The sequence below is a fragment of the Falco naumanni genome, chromosome Z (assembly GCF_017639655.2).
Source record: "Falco naumanni isolate bFalNau1 chromosome Z, bFalNau1.pat, whole genome shotgun sequence".
In the NCBI taxonomy this organism is placed as follows: domain Eukaryota; kingdom Metazoa; phylum Chordata; class Aves; order Falconiformes; family Falconidae; genus Falco; species Falco naumanni.
Window position 1 is genome coordinate 67,269,778 of NC_054080.1, and position 22,924 is coordinate 67,292,701.

General features: G+C 42.7%; 1 protein-coding gene across 1 annotated transcript; it reads right to left on the minus strand.

The window, feature by feature from the left end:
* Nucleotides 1-488: 488 nt before the first annotated feature.
* Nucleotides 489-22,036, minus strand: SNX18 (sorting nexin 18). The gene is made up of 2 exons (XM_040580453.1): nt 20,248-22,036; nt 489-2,930 (listed from the first exon to the last, which is right to left on the minus strand). Exons 1-2 carry the CDS (start codon nt 21,821-21,823, stop codon nt 2,677-2,679), a joined length of 1,830 nt encoding a protein of 609 aa, XP_040436387.1. The 5' UTR covers nt 21,824-22,036; the 3' UTR covers nt 489-2,676.
* Between the last annotated feature and the right edge of the window lie 888 nt (nt 22,037-22,924).

The following is a 22,924-nucleotide window of genomic DNA, read 5'->3' on the forward strand; positions in this document are numbered from 1 at the left end:
TGCAATGCATCAAAAACAAATTACAGGAACGGATTAAAGCAAAGGCATTTACCATTATGCTAGCGAGATAATTTGCTTTCCTTCACATTTATTTATTTAAAAGGATTCTGTTAGATTTCCTTTGATGCTTCACAAGTCCCACACAATATACATTCATTTAACTGTAAAGTACATGCAGATCTCAGATCACACCATCCAGTAATCCGTCAGTCATGAGTGGTCAATGCCATACTTGTTCCAAATAAAATTAAAACCATATAGTGCAGTTACATTAACCGAGTTTAGGCTCCCTACATCAGTTTAACTCCAACCCTACCATGAGTAAGGAGAAAAGGAAGATGTTAATATAGATGTAGATTTGAACCTTTCTGAACTCTGCAACAATTTGGATTCAGGATTCCATCAAGCTTTTTTGGTACATCAAGTTTAACCAATTTAGCACCCCCACTCTCCCACCACCCCAAAAATTCACAAATGAGAAGGTGTGGTGAAGGCCATGACAATTTATTTGAGAAAACTGTACCTGTCTGGTAATGTTGTATGTATACATATCACAGCTTAATTTCCTCCTGGACACATACATGTCATTAATACTAACCCCTAGAATACTTCAACCAGACTAAGATCGATTTCTGAACAGGTCTCAATACCTCCACACAAAATTAATTTGATTGTGGTCTGACCTAATTACTGCAAAGACATTTAATAAAACAGTATCAGGCCTAAGCAAACATAAGCCATGGAACTCAGCTCAAACCTAGCTCATCACTATCTCACACAATGAAATGACATAAGGGAAGCTGCAGTACTGCTGCAAAGAGCCATTAGGGAAAGTGGTGAGTTTTGAATGTAGAACAAGACACCATGAGAAAGATACAGAGCTTGTCAGCCCTATGAATGTGGTCCTTACTTTATGGTCAACTTTGTTGTTTGCAGCACTCCTTTAATAGCCTGGAAACGGAGCCTTTCCTCATTGATTATCATTTCTTTTACAAACACTGTTTCTTTCCTCTTCATTATTCTGTATTTTACTTCTTTGAGTACGTACTAGAAGCACTGCCAAACACAACTTGCGCAAAATAGCAATCTCCAAGCATCTGGGGATGAATCTTAAAATCAAAACTACATTCCTGCTTTTATTCCTCTAAAACAGATGTGTGGGGTTAAGCTACAGAAACTCACATAATCGAGCAAACAGAACTGCACTTCTCTGCTGCACAGGTGAGGAATGATTTGTACTTAAATGTAACTGTTGCGCTTAACTTCCTTTTCCAGGCTTTCATTTGTTTAAGCTATCTTTGATTAATTTAATTAAAAACAAAAAAGTAAACATTTTGCTTCCTTGGAAGGTTTTGTCATTTTTGTTTAGGAGAAAAAAGATAGGATAAAAGAAACCCTCTTTCATACTGACCTATAAGAAGGAAACCAATAGGTAAGAAACATAGACTTAAATCAAGGAAAATAAGCCAGGAAACTCTTTAAAAGATAGTGTTTACATATATATAAATGCACCCTGCTTGTCAAAAATATTTATACAAAAATTAAGACAATTGTTAATTATTGAGTGTTACAAACATAAAAATGCCACCTGTTTTCCAAGTCAGTTCAGCCACGACTTATTTCAGACCATTTGTATTACTGAACATCCCTGAAAATTTGTAACTTAGTAAACTAATGAATCACAGTGGAGTTTCAACTCAGACAACTGGCAGTGCAGATGCAAGTCTGAAGTTAAAACTGAATCAGCAACTGAACAATGAGCAGATCATTTAAAACTTAAAACTTAAAAAAAATGTTCCAGCTACATAGCTTGCATTCATATCCCCTTGATAAACATAATTTTATTAGGCTAGCTCTTCAAATTTTCACGCACAGTAAAGCTGTATACTAAAAAAAAGCAAACAACAAACAACTCCTCACTGTATTATTCATTTTGGAAAGGGAATTAAGTGGTGTATTTTTGTATATGTGCTTAACATCGTAGTACATGTAACGAGTAGTCTCCATTTGCAGAGAAAGTGTGAATAGATTTAAGTTCTTTTTGAGCCAACATTTGTTGTAAGACAGTACTTGCTGTGCAAACTGGATGGCAGCTGATTTTTTTCCAGTCAATGTGAGGTTTCATAATCAGTTTCTACATAGGCATCAACCCTTCATTCATTCAATCATAAAAATGTGACTTACTAGAAAAGGAAAAATAGAGTCTAAAGGCACAGAATCATATAGCTGCTCTAGTAGGAGTCTGTAAACAGAGAATTGTTTGAATTTAGGAAATCCAAATCTAGGAAAGTAAAAAGGCATCTGAAGCAGGCTTTTATCTAGCCAGCTTCCTTAAAGACCCAAAGGGTTTTGAGGTCTACAAAGTATGCACTAAAATACCGTATTTCAAAAAGCAGTAAGGCAAATAGTATAATCATTATTTCAAAAAAGTTACAATGGTAGTGTAGGCATACACAGTATAACTTAGTTACAATGTGTCGTACTGTTTCTACTACATAGCCCTATAACTGTTTCCTTTCTATATAACTGGAGATCAAACTGGGGTTCCAGGTGAACACACAACCATCCTTGCACCACCATCTACCACTGGCAACAGTTCTTCAGCAGCAGCAGCATTTGCTCTGCTGCCTGGGTCATGTTCATGCGTAGGGCAGTCCACAAATCAAAGTCCAGAGATTAAACACTGTCATACTTGTGAAGAGCTTCTTCTAGCTTTTGTGTCACTTTTTGAAAAAAGAGTATTTGCTGTTGCAAGAAATGCTGCATCTGTGATTTAAAGTCCCTCACACGGATTTTGTGGAAATGATTAATTTCCGCTAGGGTTGCAAAAGAAATAATGTTACAGCGTTCTTGAATGCCCTCAGCTTTTTGGAGCTCCATCTTGCCCTCTTCCACATGCCGCTTACTCTCCTTTACTTTGGTAAGGGCTCCTGTGTAAAGAACAAAACAACATAGTTGAACTGTGAGGACAATGTAGACTTGACCACTGTAGTTTAACAAGTGATTTAATAACGTTAAGGATTTGTATAAGGCTCATTCCAAAGGTATTTATATGTGTGCGTATACATAGATGTATGAATAATAAGAAACAAAATAAAAGCTTTTTTCATATAAAAAAATAACAGAATAGTGAATCTTTTTCTTTAAAAAACCACACTTTTTTTAAGGCTCTAGCTTGCGAAAGTTAGTAAAACGTGTCTACTTCACAATCTTAACAAAATCAGATGGTATCCTTCAGAGAATAGCTGATAAATATACCAGTAGTGGAAAAAATGAAAGCACCAGAAAACTAGTCAGATCAATTTAAGCCTACACAAACACCAGAAAAATAACCTCAATAAGAAACTGGATTTTGTGAAGCATCACTTTTCCCAGTCTTTGTGAAACATCAAAAAGTAAATCCGAATACAGAAAATCTTGCCAATACACCATTCTGCTTTTATGCCACAGATACCCCAAAATTAATTATTGAGTACAAGAATCTAAAACTTTATTTCAAAGTCACAGACATCCAGGTAGACCTAATACAGCCTTGCAAGAGCTAAAATAAAAACAGACCAAAAGAATTGACAGTCCTCCTTCTCCAAATAACTACTGAAATACACACAACCTACAAAACCCAAGTATCACCTAAACAGACTACCCAAAGCAGACTCATATGACAGAGTACCAAGGTATGCCTTAAGGCATTCATTTTCTTGGACTCGATTTCCCATATAGCAATTACTTTGCCTGAAATATAATAAAAATAATTAAAAAAAAAAAAACAACCAACAACAAACCAATCAGATCAATACAGCTTTTATAGTCTCACAAGATGCTAGGCCATTTTTTACATTCTTTATGATCACACTTATGTTACTTCTTCCTTCAGCTTCGCAATGCCTTAACTCCCTTTCCTTTCAGATTACACTTCTTGCACTACACGACTGCAGCTCACTGACAGGACTCCTTTTACACTGCCTTGAAGAAATTCTTTTCCGTACCCTCTACAGCAAAACTAGCCAGCAAGCTAACAGAGAAACCTCTTTGCCTATGTATTCCAGGGGGACAACCTCCACTATCTGCTGGGGGAGTGGGTTGTCTTCCCATCAGCCTGAATCCAGATGTCATAAACAGTGAAAACGCAGCTCATCAGCGGTAATACCATCTTCTGACTGTTCCCTCCCGTGCCTGTTTAACAAGGCATTTTGAATGTGTCTCCCTCCAGCACCCAGACACATCTCAGCAGTTCAGACCTGGAGCATGACCTTGTGCACAGATGCGTCTGGGTTTGCTGCACACACAGCTGGCTGGGAGGCAACTGGGGCGCACGGCCATGGCTCACCACATTTCTTTCAAGTGCTTCTCACATTCCCCTGCCTGCTGCGGCTCATCCCTTGCCCCCCTGCCCATCTCCAATCCCTCACCAGACAGAAGCAAGTTCATACATCAGATGATATGGCAGACTTGGGGAAAAACAGTGTGTTGCATTTCTGAAATTAAATGGGTGTTGTGTCTTGCATTATAAATAAAATCTGGAATTTCTGAAAGAGAAGTATACATGACTTTTCTCCATTTTCACTTTTAGAACCAACTCGTTAACTGCTGAGGTGGTGTTTTTGATTGCAAACACTTTGAAAATATTCCTTCTGTTATCAGTACTCCTCTACTCTTAAAAGTCATATTTTTCTGCTTAATTTGCATTTAAGCTGTACCGTACATGGCATCCCCTGTCTGCAGTCCCGGTATGAGCTCTTAGTTGTGAGAGTAAGAAATTCCCCTCTGGTGTGACATACTTGCAGAAAGACCATATGGACGATCTTCCTTTTCTTTTTTAAACTGTGGCAGGGAGGTTATTAACAAGGCAAGCACAGACTGCTGGCTGCATGGCCAGGGATGCTGGTATGTGAGTGGCAGAGGCCACACTCGAATCTGGTATGCCAAAGAGCTGTCTGAAGGCCAAGGGAAGCAGCTCTCCCCAGGGACTGTGAGGTGGTGGCAGCGCTCCAGGCTTTCCTGGCCCCTGCTGCATGCTGGCATGGTGGCTGAAAGCTTGGCACTGGGTTGCTTCAGCTGATTGACCTCATCATCTCCACCCTGGCCCAAAAAAACACCACAAAAAAAAAAGTTTTCCACATGCAGTGGTGCCAGCAGTGGGACCACGCCAGAAAATCTGTATTTTACCCTCTAAGGGTGGGGAAAGTGTGTGTGGGAAATAAGGAGCGAGGGATCTGCAATGTAGGGAACGATCTGAAAAATATTTAAACCCTTCTTCTGAAAAAAGGATGCTTCTTTCAATAAACAAAACCAGGCTTAGCAAAATTTTTCTCCGCATTCTGTGGGCATGGCAGGAATCCATGCACGGCTGTGAAAAACTGAAATTTGGGACTTACTGGAAGCCAGATGGAGATGGTTAAATAAACATGACAACTCTTCAGTTGTGATGTGGGAAACAGCTTTAGATGTTATTTCTAGAATGTCCAAACTGAAAAAAAAAACCCTGACATGTACAGCATCAGCAGCTGAAAGCATAACTAAGTTCTGGAGCAAGTATAATCCTCGAATTATTTCATATCAATAAAAAACATGTACTACCAAATACTAAAGCCCTCCAGACTAGACATACTACGGATTATGCATTTTTTGCCATTAAAAAAAAGAAAGGAAGATCTATAATTAGTGAAAGGAATCCAAGGGGCAAACCTGCAACCACTAACACTGCTCTCTTAATGCATATATATTCACACTGGTCCTACAGTGGGATTTCCTTTGAAACCTAGACAGATTACAACATGGCATCAGCAATACATGACAAAAGCTTATACACATGCTTAAGTACAAACCAGCTTGTCTTTTTGAAGTGCCTTTGAATAAGTGTTGAATTATTAGTAAAACAATTAATCTTAAAATAACTTAATAAAGGGAAAATTTTAGCTTACTTTAGGACAATCAAAAGAACTTTCCCCAAACACACAGAAAAAACTCCCATGTGCTTTATTTTAAGACACAAGTAATTATTTGTTCTAAAATGTAATTTTATTTTTTTTCAGCATCTACTGAAGTTGGCAAGACTTAATTTAGTAAATCTTAGAAAAGTCTTAGTTTGCATGGCTTTGCAAGCCAGCTTTGCTAACAGTAACATACTACATTTATTCCCAAATTTTCTCCAAACACTTCTCCATAGACTAAAGCCCTTGTATTTTAACTCACATGAGCAAAACTCTGAGGTGAAGCAGAGATTCATTGATGTCAAGGGTGCAACAACCCAGGCAGGCTTCTAATGGTGAAAGGCGGGAGGGGGACAGTGTGAGGGATTTGGGGAGCAAAAAGCAGCCCCTTGTGTGCATGCCTGCTTGCAAACAAGGGCCTTTCTCAGAAATGCCCAAGTAGGGGACAGGTCCCATGGTAACCTCTAATGCCTCCCAGCCCACAACTCTTAGCCTGCTTCACCCCTGGCTACACCATGAACTCCTGCACCTCCATCCTCACTGATCTGCCCATTGCCCTCAGCACCTAATCCAGCACGTCCCTCTCCTGCTGCTGCCATCACAGGCTGTTGAGGCTGAGCAAACCCCCTGCAGTCTAAGTACACCTGCAGAAACATCTTCTGGTTTCTGAATTTAATGATGTGAATGTCTAGCATTGCTTTGGACAACCCGAAAAAGCAAGATATGTTTAAAAACCAGAAGCAGAATTATGGCAGCCCTAGAAAAGGCTAACACATATTTTAGGGAAAAGAAACAGAAGGAGCCACCTCCTAATACATATTAGCTCAAGGAAACCTCCGGCTGAATACGTCTGGGATAAATATCCACCAATGCACTGCTTCCAGCAGGATAAAATACCTAAAAATAAATTCTTGGGTTTCTTTATCTCTGGCTCTACAGATTCTGGAAAGTCTTGCCCATGCATTTAAAGCTTCTGGTCCAATGAAAAGACCTTCTGTCAGGAGATCGTGTCCCAATGATCAGGACTAGCTTTCAAATAGCAAGGGGGCCTGGGTCAAAGATGCTGCAAAAAGGTGTGCTACATCTATTTCTGTTCTTAAAGGTGGGGAAAAGCAGATGTGGATGCTGTTTTTCATTCCCTGAAGCCTGATGTTAAACAGACAGTGGTGCTCACTGAATGCTGCTAAGGGCTTAAGGGAAACTCACAGGTTTCAGCACTTGTTTTCAAGCGTAAGATTAGACAACACAATATACATGTTTAACAGAGGACATTTAAAGTGATGTGCTAGCAGCCAAGAAGACAGGAACACGGTAAAATTCCTGCTAGAAATAAACACTTCCAAGCTGTAAAGCACACAATACAAACAGCAATTTAAAATGGGTGATGAGCAGTTATCAGGAAAAAAAGAAGTGTATTGAGTCACTAGGCTGCCCCTGCAAACGTGGTTGCAACAAGGCAGAGAGAGTCATATACATTGCGGAAAATTAAATAAAAGAATTTCTGAACCTGGGAGCACTCAAGTTTGGGTCAAACAATGTGTTTTCACATCACCGGCACTTTTATTACACTAAAAAGTCCTTTGAGATTGTTTGAAGAGTGAGCTAAGAGTGGGTTTTGAAACTGCACTTGAAATTGTACCCACTCTCCCTCCACACTGTAAGTATGTGTGTACACATGTAAACCCATGCTGGTGCGTATGTGTCTCCAAGCTCTACAGCTGCACGGTATGATCAGCCTACCAGCAGCCAGCCCTACGCTGGTTCTTCACACTTACTGTACATGAAACAGACAAGTTGCACCCTGCAATGTGACAGAAGGCAAAAGCTGTGGGGCTCAGCTCACGAACGCTGCAATCAAGACTGCTCTTCATTCAACTCCTTCGTCTCATTTGAAGCCAGGTCTGCCCGGCCCCTGCCAGCATGGGCAATCAGAAGACAAAGAAGAGCAGTAAATGCTAAGGGTGTACCATCCTCCTGCTGCTCCGTTTCCAACTCTTCTCAAAATACCTGAACATCGGCTTTTGACTGCCGCATACAGGAGTCAGGAGTGAAACGTCAGCTGTCTCTGAAGCTCATCCAAATAACGACAAGCCAAGAGAAAGGGAATTCTGCAGGGCAGGAGCCATTTTTGCTCTGCATTTGTATGGTGCTTACTACAGTGGACATCTGTTTCACAGCTGGGCTTGCTCGATTCTTAAAAAACATGAGCAGTGATTACTGATACAGTTTCTGAAAAATCATTGCTGTAGCAGCAATGGTTTAACTGCACACAGTAATATTGCATGTGGGACAAAATACAAATAAGTATCAGATCAACACTGCCAGAGCATAGCACTTGAGCAGCAGTAAGTATCTGTTGGAGTCAGGGAGGTCCGCGATTCACAGTCACTCCCAGTATCATCCATTAAGTCACCAATATACCAATGTCGTCAGTATCTCACTCCAAAATACTGAATTTACAAACTCACCCAGCTTGTAGTAGCCAACAAGTTAATGTTTTAGATCCTCTAATTGTAATGACCTTATCATTGCAGTTCTTAAAATGCTTCTTTCACTTCAGTGATTAATTATGCTATAACAGAGCAAATAGATTTCTTTCACTAATAGTGAAATAACAGTTTACATATATGTCAGCTACCCAGCAAATACTCATGTTCATGTTACTCTGCACTCTGAGTTAAAGAATTATTGTAAAACTGCAAAGGGAACAAAAGACGACATGGTGGGGGGAAAAAAGGTGGTCCTGTGGTTGCCCTGATATCTTACAAGTTTGTTATCTTCTGAAGTACATTTCTAACGGAGCTGGGGCAGGGTGGGAGACTGAAGCAGTGAAGTAGGTGCCAGCCCAACAGTATATGCTGCTCCTCAAGTGACTTTGCCGCTCTTTGCCTTTCCCCAGCTGGCTCCAGCACTACCAGGAGGGAGATGAGCACTGGCCAGCACGCTGCTGGCGTTGCTGGTTGTGCTGCAGGTGAGAAGCAGTAACTGCTCAGAGGGACAGAAATGAAGCACCTGGCCACCAACTCCTCCAACCACAAACCTGCACTTAGATTCTGTCTGTAGACTCTATTCATAAAATGATACTGAAAAGGACAGCAGCCATAAAAACGGCAGAATGGGAAAAAACAGAGGAGGGTGATTGTTCTGGCCTTGTTATCAGTGGTAACTGTGGCAAAACCAAAGAGCACCATATTCTTGAACACCACATTTGACAAGTCCCCCAGCCAACAGGCTTCGGTGCAACAGCAAAACCTCACATCGAAGTCCAAAGGCTCCTATGAGAGACGCTTCCCTCACAGGAAAGGACAACTAGGGTCAGAAACACGGTGATCTTCAAAGAAACAGCCAAGTTTGACAAAGAAAATTTCTCAGCAGTTGTACCTCACAAGTTTGTGCAAATAAAATGATCTGTGCAACAAACAGTTTTTCTTATTTCTACTATCAGAAAGCTACAAAATAAAATATAGTGCATTACTTTCTAGTAAGTAAACCAACGTACATTTCCACACCATTTGTATGCCTGTCATATTAAATGGTCTAACAGGAGGTGTGATGTGTCTTTCAAAACATGCTATTGAAGGGAGAGCTTTGAACTAGTCTAACTCCGTTTGCGTTACTTTTATTACAGGACACGGTTCTAAGTATGAGACACCATCTCTAAAAGGAAAGGAAAAAATGATACATTCATTATGTAGCTTTCATCAAAGGACACAAAAGCAGAAAATGCAACTGGAAATGTTTTCTTTTTCCTTACCTAACAGTGAGTTTATTTAACTACATCTCTTTGCTTAAAGATTTGAAAAGGCAAACCCTAGGTAGCCCATCTACATGTAGCACAGTTTTGATTTATCCTCCTTCGACAGAAACAACTGTGGAGGAAACAGCATTATCTCCAATCCAGCAGACTGCTGCCAGAAGAAGCCTGTCTACATGGCTGTCCCACTTACAGCAGATCTAGCAAAGATGTTGTTACAGGACAACTCACATGACTAATCCAATCAAAAACTGCATTTGGCCTGGAGGGGACGGAGATGGTGCCTTAGTTTTATCAATGGCGTAGTTATGTGATCCAGCTCAGCCCAGGGCTACACAATCGTTAGCTCCAACACAAGGGAAGTTGCCGAAGCACCACACAAGATTACACATAACATGAAATCCTACTCCAAAAAAAGCCCCCAAACTTCCCCCTTTCAATTTAAACTGAAACAACGAAATTGTGTGCAGCAGAACAGAGGTTTTACTGCATTGACAGATTATTTGCTTACGAAGCTCAGAGCACAGATTAACAAAAGAAGCCTACATTAAGATTCTGCAAATTCTTTACATTTTCTGGCCAAGATTTAGAATGGAAAGCAGCATAACAGGAATCTGCTTGAAATTAAAACCAAAGGACCACTCCAGTAAAGACTGAACTGTAGAAAAAGAAATGTCAGAGGGGAAAAGTACCATTACAGTAATTAATGTAGGAATGATTTGCTACTTTAAAATCTGGTTTTACAGATTTAAACATTAAAAGCAAGTGATCTTTACATCAAAGGCAAAATGATGAAATCACTTGTTCTTTCTGAAAGTGCCAATACAACAGTTTTCAAAACCAGTCTTTCTAATTCAAAGATGATATTCTTCTCCTTGAGTGCAAAACTATTTTAGCTATGTTCTCTTTTCCATAGTGAAAGTTAGAAATATATAAAAAACATACCAAATTGCAATTACTTTAGTATTACAGGGTTGGTTTTTTTTATAGATGCGTGAAAATGGCTTTAATGCTTTCAGAATCTGCAGTCTAAAGATAGTTTAGAAAGTGAAGTTTATTTTTTATTACTTTATTGTCCACTGCTCAACCCCACCCCCCCCCCCAATAAAATTATGCCATCCTACAAATCTAGGCTCATAAATTACAGTACTGTGCTAACATCTAGGTTAACATTGACTGCAGGATTATTAACATCAGACAGATTTTTTTCTTCCAGTTACCGTGTTGCAAAGCTCACCGAAAGCTGTCACCCAGATATATTCTTCAGTTCAAGATGGAATCACCTTCTAATCTATGCAATCCAAATATCATGCACAAATAAAACAGTCTTTGTTAGAGATTCAGAAACTTAATTAGTTCTAACCTCATCTGGTGGTTTTAACATATATGTTGATTTATTTAATATATAACCGATTAACAGTGTTAGAATGCAGTGTCAAATGTCACTCAATTTTAAAGAACTACCAGAGTAACGGATACTATATATGTCTAACTAATCTTTTTTAAAAAATTTAAATGAGATATTTAAGACCTGATTGGACTCATTGTGTATACATGCACCAGCTGGTGTACACAAATGTAGGAAAAGCATACACAGCCAATTTATTTAGGACTTTTAATACCTCTGGGGGTTCAGAGGCTCTCAAATGCTCATGCTACTGACAGCTATTTAAATTATCATATTGGCAATGTGCACTTCCTTTCCAGAGTCCCTCCAAGGAACTACAAGCTTTGGTGTGCAGCACCTCCAGCATTAATGTTTTCTTGTGTCATGCTACTTCCACACTGCTATGCAAGAAACAAGCCATAGTTTGCCCTTGACACAGCTGGTAACAGGAGGTGAGAGCAAGACAGCAAAAATGAACGAAAGAAACAGAACAGAATTATCATTTATTGCACCTACTGCATCACACAACACCATTATCAAAACAAAAAAGCCCATACTTCTAAGTAACTGCATGTAAAAACTGCAAAATCGGATGGAATTTTCCATTCAAATCTTGAATGCAGTGACTTTAAAACTAACACATCTTTAGATGTATTGTACATAAACTGTGTTTTAAGCAAACATATGACCCTATCTCAGCCACTGAAGTTTAAACTGTGTTCATGAGGAGTTCTGACTACAGGTACCTACAGCGATGTCTGAAAGGAGGCCAGTCAGGAATAACTTGGTCTTAAAATCCAGCTAAATTGTGTATATTGCTGTCCATTATCACAAACATAGCATTTTGCACCACAGCCTGAGAGGCAAACATTAGGTAAGGCTAGTTTTGCCCAATTCTAAGGCAGTCTGTATTTTTCGGTACTCACATGTACCATTTACAGAGTTTTACTTTTCTATGGCTTCAGCTGACACTGCAGACTGGGAGGACACAAAGGAGCGAAACAAACTAGACTGATCACTAGAAACACGGTACATTTGCCTGTTAGAAAGCCAGTCATGTTTTCCAGGGTGAATGCATTAAAATTTAAGCAATTGCAAACTGCGGAAGTACCAAGAGGAAACCTCTCAGTGATTTTAAGTGCTTCTTACTAGCTTACACCTAAATGGGGCATTGAAGATGCTTTTAAGACAAATCTGTTTTTCCAGAGTTTAAGTTGGTCTATTACAGTTTGGTTGTCATCACTACTGAACACTAGTTCTCCCAATTAGGATGTTAAGAACAAGCAGTTTTCTATTAGAATGATGCTACAGACTCTTAACAGCTTTTGTTAATACACTGTTCATAATGCTGACTTCAAGACAACAATCTAAATCAAAAATGATGCTTTGCATGCGTGATATAAATTAATTTTCAGTGAAACTGGTTAACTGCACAGGAACAGAAATGTATCCTCTCTATCTATAGAAGATTAATATCAGTCAGGGCCAAAATGGATGTAAGTATCATTACATCAAATGGTAACTTCTTCAAAATTGTTGCAGGATTCATGGGATGTGGGTGGACAGCAGAAGACAAGTAACACTGCGTATCAATATCAATATGCCATTATCAAGAGAAGCAAGTATAAATGCAGGTTCCACCAACGCTTACATCCTTTCTTTATTGGGGTGCAATGAAGAACCTGCTTTTGGATGTTGTTCTCTGTAAAGGCTAAAGGGAAGCAAAGAGTGAGCACAATTTATGGTGTTTGTCCATCACCATCTGCTAAGCTCAGCTGCTGTCCTAAGATGAGCAAATACAACATGCATAGACAGTTCAACATAAATTTATATGAAAAGAGTTGAGATCCAAATGAAATGCAGATATCACTCCATTAAATGCTCTCTCTTAGAGATCTGAATGCTGTAGTATCTCTGTAAGGACAAAACGAAGTAGACTCCTTTTTGCAAGCAGAATATGCAAGGTAAACCATCAATAATGTAACCAATTAAAATATATTATATAATACAAGACAGAACATGTGAACAAAAGCTATACATTATACATTGTTAATTACGTTAATTAATTTAAAACTGTAAATCTATAACTTGATTAACTTAATATATTACTATAGTACATATTATAACATACAGATAATATTGTTTTATAAAGCAGAAGAGAATTGCCTGCCTTTTTAGGATGAAGCGATCTACTGCTTTGAGTTTGGGCTTACATAAAACTTAAAGCAGATTGAAAATGTAGCGTCATTATCATGGTACTTGGTAAAATGGGTATTTCCTCAGTAAATTTTCATCCAGCAGAGCTATTCATGCAATAAAGACTGAAATTTGTAAGCCTAAAAAAACTAGAATAACAAGTTGCTTTTCACCATGGGGCAAAAAAGCAATGTAAACTCCTAGTCATAGCATGATCTGCTTTTCACAGTTACGAAAGAACTGCATGTAGGCATAAAAAGGTAGTTTAGTTCATTACAGTTACAGGAGTTGTTCACCTGTGATGTGCACCTACCTAAAAGAAAGGCTGAAACCATCACGCTTCTTGCTGCTCTGCTACAGTAACAACTTGAAGTCACTGATGAGAACTGAATAGACTGTTTAAATGCATATATTCTAATACTGATCTCACATGATTACACTCCAAAATTTACACCATACTTTTCACTAAATTGTTTTTTTCTTTGTTTTATTTAAAACCTCACAGCCTTCATGAAAGATATAAATAAGATCATGTAGAAGTGTTTGCCGTTTGTTTGCTCTAGTCTATAAGACTGATAAGACTTATGTTTTGGGTGCTAAGCCAAATATGATTTCATTTTTTACTTAGAATTTTAAAATTCTGTGCTATTTGTACAAGGCAATTTAAAAGAAGTAAGGTACCAGCTGGATGAGTTTATACAGTCTGCCCACATTAACTTGGCATTTTAACTGTTCAAACAAAGTCTTAACAATGAAGTCATGGAAAGACCTGGAAATGCTGAAACATGTCCTTGTTTAAAAAGTGACCTGCAAAATAAAAAAAAATTGGCCAGCTTGTTTGGTTTTGATAATGTGGTTACATAGACTTGCAAGAACTCTGAGAGCCACTTTCCACTTTCAGTCTACCAATTCTTGTCTTCCCTGTTTGGATGGAAGTCCTTTTAGCAAGACCTGGAGCTCTCTCAGCTGCAAGAGAACCACTCACTAGCTGGATTCTTCCTAAGCTTCAAGCTGTAAAGGTATTACATAGTCTTTGAAATAAAATTACTTCCTCTTTCTACAATATGGTTTTTAATTCCTCAGTGTCTACCCCCTCTTGCTGCCCACAAGTTTTTCCCAACAGACAGGGCCTTGCTGCCTGTGGTGAGCAAGCACCCTTAAGAGCACAAGAGGTGATAATGCACTGCCTGCAGCCAAACCTACAGCTCTGATCTCTGATCAAAACTTCTCCAGCCTGTTGGGACTAAGTGGGCAGTCTGGACAGACCTTCTGGTGTGCAGTAACACGTGCAGTCCCTCCCCAGGAAGGAACAGTTACACTCTTCCTCTGCTACCAGCTGTTTTTGAAAAAAAAAACCCAACAACTCACTGAGTTTTATCAGCTGCAAAATTTTTGTCATCAAACGTGTATCGTATCAGGCTAGCGGGTTTCAAAAGGTAACAGGAAAGAGAAAGACATCACGACTGCATGAATCTTGCTCCCTTATAAAGCTAACGTAAGAAGAGATTGCGGAGGGAGCAGAAAAGAAAAAAATAATGATCATACTTTAAAGAGACTTATGCATCTTTTAGACAGGGAATAGAAGTCCTTTTTTTCGCCCTCTTCCTGTTTAACCTTCTTTAAGTAAGGCTACTGCTCAATTTTAATATTGTTCATTGTTTTCTTCTGATTTCACAAACACCAAAGATGCTATCGTTCTATACAATTTCTAAATGTGAAGATTCTTTCACATTTTAACGATCTAAAAGTCTCAGTTTCCTTCAGGTTACCTTCAGATACTGGGAGGCAATACTGGGTGACTCAGCAGCAAGCAGACAATGCTGCATCATCGCTGTAACAGCAATGGGGAGGCTGACAGGGCAAAAAATACAAAGTCATCATGGGTCAATCCATCTTTTCTCTTCTAAGTCCTTAAACAGATGAAAAGTAGGTATCCACCTCTTTTTACTGTTGTAAGGGTCATTTCACAAGGATTAAGTGCCTAGCTTTTAGCCAGTGGCTACCTGAGTTGAACGTCGGTGCAAAGAGGGATGGGAGTGGAGTGGGTGAAGATGAAAAAAAGGACAAACAAGGATGGAAAAGACATGTCTGCACAACAAATTTAAGAGGTTAGAAAGAAAGTACGAGAGAAAAGCACTCCTTTTACACTGTGATATATAAAATTTTGGGTGCAAGTTTTGATGTCTGATTTATTTGTGAATACACATGACCCTCCTTCCCCCTGCAAAAAAAATATTGCTGAAAATGTTATGGTGTTCCAGGTTTTAATGCTGTTTGGGGTTTTTTAATGCATTTCTAAGTGGCATCTTATTTTTGCCTATAATTTTTTATAAGATATTCTAAAAACACACCCAGCACATCCTTTAAAGCCACTGTTCAGAATTAAGGTTGCTTCAGTAAATAAGATCATTTACCTTATTTTACTTTGTTCACAGTGATCAAGAAGCAAAAAAGCCATTCAGCTGTCTGTTGAAATAATTCTCTTAAATCTTGGCATGCAGAGGAAATGGAATTGCTGCCTACACCTTAGAAAACATTTAAACCACTTTCTCAAATCTGTTTTGCAAAAATTTTAACCAAAAGTTTGTCTAGCACTGACATCATAATGTTAAGAGAAAGGGGAAATCTGGAAAGCAGAGATGAAACAGCAAGTTAGCATTTCTTCCACTTTCAGGAATCACATGTGGCCAATTATATTAATTCCTCAAACAAAACTTCAAAGAAAGAAAACATGTAACTTCTCTACTCTCACTAAGCAAATATGAAGACAAGATAGGCAGACAAACATGAGCTTGAGCTAGAGTACTAACACACACTATCTCAAATTCTCACATGCTCATAAATTTTCTGAACCTGCATGGACCTGCAGTGAGCATTTATGTTGAAGACTACTGAAGAGGGAAGATCACAGTTGAGAGCTCTACAGTTGAGTGAAGCTCCAGCAATTAATATTTAGGGATTCTTTTGCCAAGAACGCCTAGGGAATTTCCACAAACAGACCTTAAAAACACAGAAAGGAAGATATTATCCATTACAAATGAAGTTTGGAGCTTGCCCTTCTTCTCAAAATTAAAGCAACTGAATCTAGTCTTTCTTGAAAAATACCCCAGTTATGCAAAATTACGGAAGTGCAGCTTAGTTTTTGAGCCTACTAAACTTCATATTCTTCTTCATCTACAAAGGCTTTGCCAGAGGCTAAAAGAAAACTAAGTATATCTGTCTAACATACTTAGATCTTCCACTCCAAAAAACTCAGGTATGCACAGGAATACTTTCATGTAAGCATTTCAAAAGCATATATGTATGGGGGGGGAGGAGGGGTGAGCACTAGGTTCATAGAAGTATTTGGGTGCTTAGACGCTTAAGACACCATTCTGCCATCATCTAGCCTTACAGGTACCAGTTGCCCCCTAACTGCTTAGTTTTCCAAATAAAACCTATAAAACAAGTTATTTGTAAGAGATGTATGCCTTGGGGCTGATACGCTCTGTGCCAGCCTCAGTGTGACTCTCAAACCAAGCACTTCCAGATGGAAACGTGGGTTTTCCAGCTTGGCACATTCTTCGCTGTAGGGCTCAATCCAATGAATCTTCAGACCTGAACTGGAGCATGCACAAAACTGGGTAAGGTCTCTCACAAAGCACCGACAAGTTACTCCTCAACTGGCACATGGGGCAGAAAAGTTCAAATTCTTCCTCTGCCTCTTCTGGAGCAGGAACTTTAACTCTTCCTTCCCTCACAGAAAATTCCTTAAACACTGGGTGCTCAAGACAAAGGAGGCTGAGGGAAAGGAATCTTTTAAAATCTCCCATTGACATTATTACCGGAATCTTTTAAAATCTCCCATTGACATTATTACCATTTCATGAAATATGTAAAATATTAGTAAGATAATAAACAGTTTGGAAATATTTCCATAGTCCATTGCTTCACCTGCTTTACACAAGCGACCAAAATGACAATCCCTTTCTGTACATTCCAGGTCACGTATGATGTCTTCAGCAGAGGAGGCTGAAACACCTGGACCCCAGAGCAATTAAAATCACAACAGTTAACACATCTTCCTGCTAAGAGGCACACAGCGGGTCTTACATGGCTTTGGTTCATAATTCTAGGAAGAAAGACAAAGCCCAAATGGAGGGAAATTGTCTCTGACTTACAGAGTCCTTTTTGCAGAAGTTGCAGAAATGATTAAAAAAAACCCAGACATGCAGACTTCTCAGTCGCTACCACAAAACACACTTCCAAATCACATTCAGCAGCTGTTCACCCACCGGTCTGCAGCAGAGCAAAACCGCAGCAGGACAATGCAGTTGAACATTCTACCCCACAAACATGGGCACATTTTGGGCACAGCTGCCTTTATTTTTTGTTTTTTCTAAGGTCTAGGGGAATACAGAAATGGAGTCTAGAAAAGGCCTTGTTTTTTATCGCAAGTGGACAATATGTTTGCACTACGTAGAAAGCAAAGGAGAACTACTCGTAACTTCAGACTTCATCTTTTTAAAGGCACAGCCATGTAAGCAATGTATCAATCAGGCTGCTGTTTCTACCACTTCTATGGGCACGTTGGGGTCATTCTACTGCACAAGTAAGTTGTAAACTAGAAAATAAAACACACCAACTCTATTTTTCAGATGACCTATTATCACCAACAGATACCTGTTTAGTCTATACAGACAATAACAATTCTCAAAACTGCCAACCATCGCAGAGAGTAAATTTAAAAGAAGGCTCTTACAAGGTAAGAACCCCAAACAGTTCATATTTTCATCTGAAGTTTACAGTTGGGAATTGACAAGTTATACCTTAATACAAGTACCTCTTAAGAGTAATAAAACAGCGATGTACCGAGTGTAGAAAACATCTTCCTCTCGGCTTTCCTCCAGTTTTCCTGTTTTGTTATGGGTTCGACAACAAACGCATAACCCAGTCCCAACCCTATTCCTATCATGAACATGGACACGCAAGAGATCAACCTCCAAGCACATGCCATTTTCTGACGTACCAGAGGCAATACTGTGCTGAAGGCAGTGTCAGCCCACAGGGGCTGGAGCACGAACACCTGCATGCAGGCCGGCTGCATGTTCCTCCAACAAGCTCCAGGACTGAGCTCTGGCACAAAATCAACTCTACGTAAGTCATGCCCATGCACTTCTCTAGTGGAAGCTCATTTAGACCAACTTTCCCTTGTTCAGCAACGTAAACCCAACCAGTAAGTGCAACTGGGTTGAGTCAAGCCCATATCTTATTATTCCCAATTGTCTCTTCAAAGTCTCATCTCCAAAAATACGGCCGTGAAGAACTCTATATAGCTTTAAAGCCTCAGGATGCATTATTTAAACAGTATATATAATCTGCTGACTTTTTCTACATGATAAAAAATATTTCCCATTATTTTTTTCCAGAAGCTTACAGATAATCCTATTATTAGTTGACAACTCACTTGAAAATGCCCCCAAACATGAGGCATTGCCAAGGCTACCCTTCTCTCCAAGTCTAAAATACTTGAAAGTTGTCATCAGAACACAATGCCACAGCAGCTAGCAGAACAACTCCTCAAAGGTTAGACTGCACACTTCCCTTTTCTCTTCAAAATAATATGAAGATTGTTTAAGTTTCCACTCACAATTTTCAAGATCTGACAGCAGAATGGAAATCTGACTTTAATGCATGCAATTTTTATGAAAAGCTTATTTCTCAAGTAACAACAAATTGTGCATTTTGTACCAACTCTGTTTCCTCAGATTTTCCCAGCAATAATGCATACACCTCCTGGAAGCCTGCCTTTTTGAGCTATTGAGAAAACTCTTCCAGTTCTTTTATTGTCAAACTCAACATACTGTTCCAGACGCAAAAAAAACCTGGAAATGTCACATAAGGATACAAAAATCTGATTCACCATGGGTGACAATTCAAGCTCTGCCTTTTGGGATGCAGAACACTGCTTACTAATACCCAAAATAATCTTCAATAAAGTTAACGCATTTTCTCGGCTAACTGTTAAGACACACCCATTTTTGCAGAGCATGTGTCGTATTTTCTTGGTCTTTTTTACAGCCCCAACGCCCACAATCCCCCCAGTCTTCGAGTTGAAAACTACAGGTAAGGAACATAACCGCAAGAATGAGTGATGGGCTAGTCTATTCACAATAGTGAAGGATATATGAAATCATACACACATATGCAGTGCTACAGAATTCTATTTATCTGCACAAGCATCACTAGTTATATAGCAGATGGTCCCTTAATTTTTGGAGTTTCTTTCTCTCTGACGGATCACAAAGCACCATACAAACAGCAATCTGAACCTCAAAATCATGTTTCAGCTAGAAAGATGCTGAAAGGGTAACAGGTGAACAACACCTTTTTATGATAATAAGGGCAAAAGATGAACAACTCCAGCTAAGAACACAGATCATTATTCTTTCAATTCTTAAAAGAACGTTTAATGTGTGGCTGAAAGGAGAAATCCCATCAGTTTTAAACATCTCATCTGACTGCCTTGACGCCACAAAATGTACACACCAGCGTTGCACACCTCAGACAAGGTGGTCAATCTGGTGACTACCTGCATCTTCAGATTACTTCGTACTTGTTATCCACTAGATCAGAGATTTAGGATATCTAACATATATCGGAAAGTAATAGATGTTTTCATACCACTTGATTTCCAGGCTTTGCAATCAAGCCCATTCACCTTTAACGTATTAGCAGTATAGGCAGATGTGGTTTTTTTCAGATACAGGGCCAAATGCAGCAAGCTCTGACCAGTAAAATTCCCAGCTATGTCTAGACCTTTGGCACAAAATGAAAATTGTCACCGACGTGTTTTTTGTATTTTTCGCAGCAGTTTGCCTGAATAAACATGGAGAGATTTGACCCAAGGCCAGCAAACCAGACACGGGGCAAATTTAGCCCCTGGTCCCTACACCTGATACATAAAACTTAGTTTCAGTAAACAGGCAAGGGTGTATTACCTTTCTGGACGTGGATGATGTCTGGAAAGTTGGCCAAATGCCCCTGATACAGCGCTAGCAAATCCATCACAGGGTCTAGGTCCTGCCGGGGCTGATCTGCAAAGAGGTCCCCGATGGCATCGTAGGCTTCTGCAGTGAAGGCTATAGCTTGGTTGAGGCCAGCCGAAAAGGCCTGCTGGTCCAGCTCAAACGCCTGACTGAGGCACTTGAAGGAGTGCCCCACCTTCTGGTATTCCTTCTTGAAACCAGTGACTTGTTTGCGGGCAAACTCGTTGGCTGTGTGATTAAGCTGCAGGGCGCTCTCATCCATCTTCTTTGTGAAGGCTTTGAAGCCATCCACCTGGCTTTCCACCTCCTGCAAGTCCAGGCTGGCCCCAGGGCCTGTAGGGACACTGATGGTCAGGAAGAAGTTGGCACCCACCATCTCATCTTTCTCAGCCTTGCGCTTGCCTTGTTTCCAGGCCTTCTCATCCGTGCTGGGACAGGTGAGGAAGTGCTGGAAGGCATCGCACTGAGCCAGCACGGGGTGGCTGCACATGTGGTCCATCCACCAGGCCAGGCCTTTGCGACGTTTGGAGATGAAGTCCTCCTCGAAGCGGCCAGTGGCCTGCTTCTCTGGCAAGTGGGGCACAGAGATGACGGGGAACTTCTCGGCCAGGCGCCCGTAGAGCCAGTCAAAGTGCTTGTAGCGGCGGTGCACCTGCTGCCCGGTGTGGCTGGGCACCAGCTTGTAGGCGATGTAGCTCTTCATGCCCTTGAACTTCGTCTGCTTGGTGGGGTCCTCAATGGAGCACTGGAAGGGGTAGGGGTTCTCCTGCCACTCGGGCCCCTGGGGGCCCAGCACCACGCACAGCTTGTCCCCATCCTTCACGAAGCCCGACGCCTCGCCCAGCACGAAGGCCTCCCCGCCGGACTTGACGAAGGTGGAGAAGCGGTTGAGGTTGCGGCTCACGGTGGCCGAGCTCTTGGCGCCACCGCCGCCGGGCGGGTGAGGGTGCGGGTGGCCGGCCGGGTGGCCGCTGCCGCTGCGGGAGCCCAGGGAGAGCTCGGACCGGGTGGACAGGCGGTAGCGGCCGGAGGCCCCGCCGCCCGCCGCTTCGTAGTCGGGGTAGGAGCTGCCCAGGGCGCCCGGCTCGTCGGCTACGGTGGAGCTGTCGTCCCAGTCGTCGTCCCAGTCGTCATCGCTGCCCTGGCTGGGCTGGTAGGAGCCGCCGTAGGGCGCCGGCGGGAAGGGGTACCCGGCGGCGGCGGGGGGCTGCGGGAAGGGCTCGGGCGCCGCCGCCGGCGGGGGCTGCTGCGTCGCCGGCTTGAATGCGGCGGGGGGCGGCAGCGGCTCGAAGCCGCCGGCGGGGAGGTTGGCGTAGCGGGCGGGCGGCGGCGGCTCGGCGGCGGGGGCGCGGATCACCTGCACGTACGAGGCCGGGAAGAGGCCGCGGTCGCCGCGGCTGTTGACGCCCTCCAGCCAGCCCTCGATGTCCTGCTCGCTGCAAAGGCTCAGCACTTCGTGCTCCCGCAGCGAGATCTCCCCCGGGTTCTCCGACCTGAAATCGTACAGCGCCCGGGCCCGCAGCGCCATGGCCCCGCCGCCCCGCAGCCACAGCCCGACCGCCCCTGGGGGGGTCCCCGCCGCCGCAGTGCCGCCGCCCTTCGCCGCGCCGCGCCGGCGGGGCTGCGGCAGGAGAGCGCCGCGCCCGGCCTCTGCCTCCGCGTCCCGGCGGCGGGGACTGCGGCGGCCGGTTGCCCGGGCTGCGCTCTGCTGCGGCGCGGCCGGCTCGAGTCCCTGCTTCACCCCGGCGGGCGAGGCAGGGCGCGGGGGCCGGGCCGGGGGCCGGGCCGGCGACCGTCCCACGTCGCCAGTTTCGCTAATCCAGAGCCGAGAGCCAGGGCGGAGGAGCCGAGCGCAGAGCGGCCGCCCCCATCGATGGGCCCGGCCCGCCCCTTCCCCGCCCGCCCCCTGGCGTCCGGCCGGCGGCGGCGGCGGCGGCGGCGGCGGGTGCGGGGCCGCCGCGGGTCGGTGCTGCTGCCGAACGGCCCCGGCTTGAGTGCTTCACGCGGGGTGCTGCGGGCGGTGACACCTGCGCCTTCAGCCTCTGCGAACCCGGTGGCCGATTTCCCCGAAGGCCGCCGGGAACCCGCGGCTCGCGCACGCAGCGGCGCCTCGCGCCCCCGCGCCCCTCCGGCAGCCCGCGTGCGCCGCCGGGGCTCGGGTCGGTCTCCGCGGCTGCCGCGGGGCTGGCGGGACGGGCCGCTGCCGCCGCCGCGCCGGCATCGCTCCCCGGCATCGCTCCCCGGCATCCCGCCCCGGCATCCCGCCCCGGCATCTGCAGGGAGCGCGCCGGGCAGGTGCTGGGGGGGTTGCACTAATTCTGGAGGCCCTCGTCCGGCTGCTTGTTGCTTACCATGGGAAGTGAGGCTAGCGTTAGGAAAGCGTGCGTTTTGCTTGTGGGTAATATGTATTTTGGCCCTCCTGAAAAACGCGGTCATGCTGCTGATGCTGGTTTTCTGCGGGATAGCCTCAGCCCTATCCTGGTGCTTTTTTCCCTGCCCTGGTCATTTCTGCTCATAACTCCTGTGGCACCTGGTCCTGTGTGGTCTAATCACATGGATAACCATCAGATTAACCATCTCTGAGCTCTCTTTGGAACCCTCCAGGTTTCTCTCAAGTTTCTCTCAAGAG